This window comes from Carlito syrichta, unplaced genomic scaffold (assembly GCF_000164805.1).
Source record: "Carlito syrichta isolate Samal-C Ts95f unplaced genomic scaffold, Tarsius_syrichta-2.0.1 Scaffold303036, whole genome shotgun sequence".
In the NCBI taxonomy this organism is placed as follows: domain Eukaryota; kingdom Metazoa; phylum Chordata; class Mammalia; order Primates; family Tarsiidae; genus Carlito; species Carlito syrichta.
In genome coordinates this window covers 578,270-582,149 of record NW_007247132.1, presented here as the reverse complement: position 1 = coordinate 582,149, position 3,880 = coordinate 578,270, and the positions used below count along the sequence as shown (strand labels likewise).

At 46.9% G+C, this 3,880-nt stretch overlaps 2 protein-coding genes across 2 annotated transcripts in view; both read left to right on the top strand.

Annotated features, from left to right (window-relative positions):
• The window catches only part of PYURF (PIGY upstream reading frame), a 3,135-nt gene extending 636 nt beyond the window's left edge, over positions 1–2,499 (top strand). The window contains exons 2-3 of the mRNA XM_021712042.1: positions 18–241; positions 1,410–2,499. Of these exons, the coding sequence (XP_021567717.1) occupies positions 18–241; positions 1,410–1,625 (440 nt within the window). The 3' untranslated portion in view covers positions 1,626–2,499. The remainder of the gene's footprint in view (positions 1–17; positions 242–1,409) is intronic.
• Positions 1,623–2,510, top strand: PIGY (phosphatidylinositol glycan anchor biosynthesis class Y). Its single transcript, XM_008057497.2, has one exon. It carries the CDS (start codon positions 1,719–1,721, stop codon positions 1,932–1,934), a length of 216 nt encoding a protein of 71 aa, XP_008055688.1. The 5' UTR covers positions 1,623–1,718; the 3' UTR covers positions 1,935–2,510.
• Positions 2,511–3,880: the final 1,370 nt, after the last annotated feature.

Below are 3,880 nucleotides of genomic sequence, written 5' to 3'. Positions count from 1 at the left end.
TGTGCCCGCTCTCCAAGAAGCCGCTCAGGTGACGCGGGCCGCGGCCTCCTGGAGCGGGGCGGGTGGGCCGCGCGACTTCCCGCAGCCTCGCGGGGCCTTTGCGCTCAGCCCGGTGCTCCGCGCCGCTTTCTCAGGGCCGCCGGCGGGGCCCGGCCTCACGCACTCGCCGCCGGAAAGTGGGGACCGGGAGCCGGTCTCCCCCACCGAACCCCACTCCCGCCCGGTCGTCCCGGAGGACTGCGTGGACGCGGCTGGGGTTCCTAACTGGCTGGCGTCACCGTAACCCGGGGACCTTTCTTAAAATGCCGAGTCTCCGAAAGCCCCGGGCAAACCGAAACGGAATGTCTGGGGGCCGAGCCTGGACATTTGTGTTTTCTTTTTTTACTTTTTCTGGAGACAGAGTCTCCCCACGTTGCCCAGGCTGGCCCGGAACTCCCGCCTCAGCCTCCTGAGTCGCTGGGAGTTCAGCCGCCGCCGCCATGACCCGGCAGTTTTGTGTTTTCTTGAAAGGATCCTAAATGATTCTCTTGTGCAGCCAGGATTCAGAACAAGTCCAGGGCGGTCAGGCTTGCTTTCTTTATGTTCTGAGTCGGATTCTCCCTCTGTCGCCCAGGCTGGTGGGCAGTGCATGCCCGCGACCACCTCAGCCTCGACCTGCAAGGCTCAGGCGATCCTTCCGCCTCTGCCTTCCAGTTAGCTGGAACCATAGGCATGCGCCACCGTGCAGGGCCGATTTTTTGATTTATTGTAGAGCCGAGGCTCCTCATGTTGCCCAGGCTGGTCTGAAACCCCTGGGCTCAGACAGTCCTCTCGCCTTCACCTCCCAAAGTGCCGGGATTACAGGCATAAGCCACCGGTCCGCATTCAGCCTTCTAAGCCAAGATGGTGAAATTATTGTTGTGGCCTCCAGATTCTTGTGAGGGTGCCATGCATGACGGGTGCCCCAGTCTTAAGCGTTTCAGCTGAGCAGCGCTGCCCAGTGGCTCTTGGATGTGACTGGCAGGTTTTGCAAAAGCCTCTAACCTTTACCCTGGTTCTTGGGGAAAACAGTGCTACAGTTCGGTGCTGTAAAACAGTCTTGAAAGCACTAAGACTTATGTTCAGAATTGAATAATTGATGTGATTTATTGAAAATCCAGGCCGGGCTTGGTGGCTCAGCTTGTAATCCCAGCACTTTGGGAGGCCGAGGTGAGTGAATTGCCTGAGCCTGCAGGTTTAAGACCAGTTCAGGCAACTTGGTGAGACCTTGACTCTTCAATAAATCGAAAATTAGCCAGGCGTGGTAGTGCGTGCCTGTAGTTCTGGCTACTTGGAAGGCTGCGGTGGAAGGATCGCGCGAGCCCAGCGTGTCGATGCTGGGGTGGCCGTGAGCCTGGGGCACAAGGTGAGACTCCAACTCAGCATAAAAGAAAGCAAGAAAGAAAATCCAGCTCTTCCAGGCATCTTCTCTTCCACAATTCATTTTGTCTTTTCCTCCTCTCAGATACGAACCATCAACCCATGAACTGATTAATGAAGAGCTGGGAATCGCCTATCCAGTCATCGATGGGGTTCCTAATATGATACCGCAGGCAGCCAGGAGGACACAAAAGAGTGAGAAGCAAGAGGAAATGCAGCAGCACTAGGTCATCCTTTTCAAAGAACACAGTGACAACGGGATTTTCTTTGCACCACATACTCTTTAAAGCACAGTGGTGTGTGATAAGTGGAGGACAAGGATGTTCCTGTCTCTTCCTACGTTGACTGTTCTCATCCCACTGGTTTCATTAGCAGGACTGTTCTACTCAGCCTCTGTGGAAGAAAACTTCCCCCAGGGCTGCACCAGCACAGCCAGCCTCTGCTTCTACAGCCTGCTCCTGCCGATCACCATTCCAGTGTACGTGTTCTTCCACCTCTGGACCTGGATGGGCATTAAACTCTTCCGGCATAATTAATGCAGCCAGAGCCCAGGTGTGTGTGTGTTAAGGCTAGATCTCAGGCATCTGTCTCTGAAACCTCAGCTAGATGGAGCTACTGAGACCCAGGATTTAGTTTGCAGGAAAGATGTTCTGCCTTGTGTACATCAGACCTAAGACTATGAGAGGTTTAAGTTGCAGAAATACTTTATTGTATTCTTGCTCTGCTCTTGTTTTTGGAAAGTTCTGACTTATTAACTACTGTATCAGAAGAAACATTTTGACAAAGTATCTTGTTGGAAAATAACACCCAGTCATCTCTGATGACTGTTTCTAATCTCATTCATCTAAAAGTTATTTGAAGTTTTGTTTGTTTAGCTTCAAGGTCTTTGGTAAAGTCACACATTAGGGATGACTGAAATAATTTCAAAGAAGCTGTGTTGAGATAGTTGTAGAGAAATGCCTTGAACTAGTGTGGTATAAAACCACGTAATAAAATGGAAATTTAATGGACTTAGAAAAATTCAGAGTTTGTAAAATTCCCTTCATTTCTTTGGCATCAAATGCTTACATTAACAATAAAGATGTTCACAACACCCATAAATATTAACCAGATTTTAGTGTATGACTATTTTTTTTTTTTTTTTTTTGGTTACAGGAGTGGTACTGAGGGAAAATGTAAAAATGCTCTAAATAAAAAATTTAGGCTATGCTGAGAGAGACCCCTAGTAGCCAAAATGGAATCATTTCCCAGAAAAGTGCGGGTGGAAGACTTACAAATAGCTGATTGTGCCCTATTGAGCTTAGAACCATATTTTTAGCCACATTTGTTTATTTTTCTGTTTTAAGCAGATCTAATTAAACACGGCTAAGGGCATGAACATTTCACATTAATAGCTCCTGATTTTCCAGAACTTTCAATAAGACTGAGCATAGTATAATACTTATGAAGTATAGCATAAATGTTATAGGAGTTACCCCAAAGAAACCTAAGAAATTAATATAAACTTAATTGATTCTTATTAGAATCTTAGGTATTTTAACAGAAATTTTAAACAATTATTCCTTCCCATCAAAAGAAAATTAAAGCTGGGCTCGGTGGCTCAGCCTGTAATCCCGTGCTTTGGGAGGCTGAGGTGAGTGAATTGCCTGAGCCCACGGGTTTGAGACCCGCCTTGGGCAACTTGGTGAGACCTCATCTCTACAATAAATCAAAAAATTAGCTGGGCGTGGTAGCGCACACCTGTAGTTCCAGCTGCTTTGAAGGCTGAGGCGAAAGGATCGCTGGAGCCCGGTGGTTGAGGCTGCAGTGGCAGAGAGCATGCCACTACACTCCAATCTGGGCAACAGAGTGAGACTTCAACAAAAATAAATTAAATTAAATTAAAAAATTAAAACATGTTAGATGTGTTTTCTCTTGCATTAATTCATGTATACCATAGGACACACACTTTTAAAAATTACCTCTGGCAGTACAGTAAGTCCCCTACATATGAACTCTCAAGTTGTGAACTTTCAAAGATGCGCATTCACATGTCCAGTCTTAAGCTAGTTCACGTGTCTTGCATCATTGTCATGTGCATGCATCCTCTGCAAGTGATTGAGCTTTAGTATACTTTACAGTACTGTACAGAGTATAGTAGTACAGTATCTTTATTTCAAACCCAGGATGTTTGGAAGCAAGCATAAAGGCAGCAGTGATGTAGCTGGTACTGCTAAGAAGTGCCAAGCAATAACAATGGAAACAAAAGTGAAAGTAATTTAGAGCTTGGAGTGGGAGAAAAGATGGTAGAGATCGCTTGTTCTTATAACATGAATCGTTAACCATCGGCACAATTCTAAGGAACAGGGACAAGATCATGGAACATGAAGTCTGCTGGGCCGATGATGTCAGCAATAATATCAAGGAAGTGTGGCAAAGTGAGGGAGGAGTTGGAGAAACTTCTCTGTGTGGGATGAAGGATCAGCATCAGTGTTGAGCCCTC

Coding starts and splice junctions, on each gene's coding strand:
- PIGY (XM_008057497.2), top strand. CDS start 1,719: ATGTTCCTGTCTCTTCCTACGTTGACTGTTCTCATCCCACTGGTTTCA.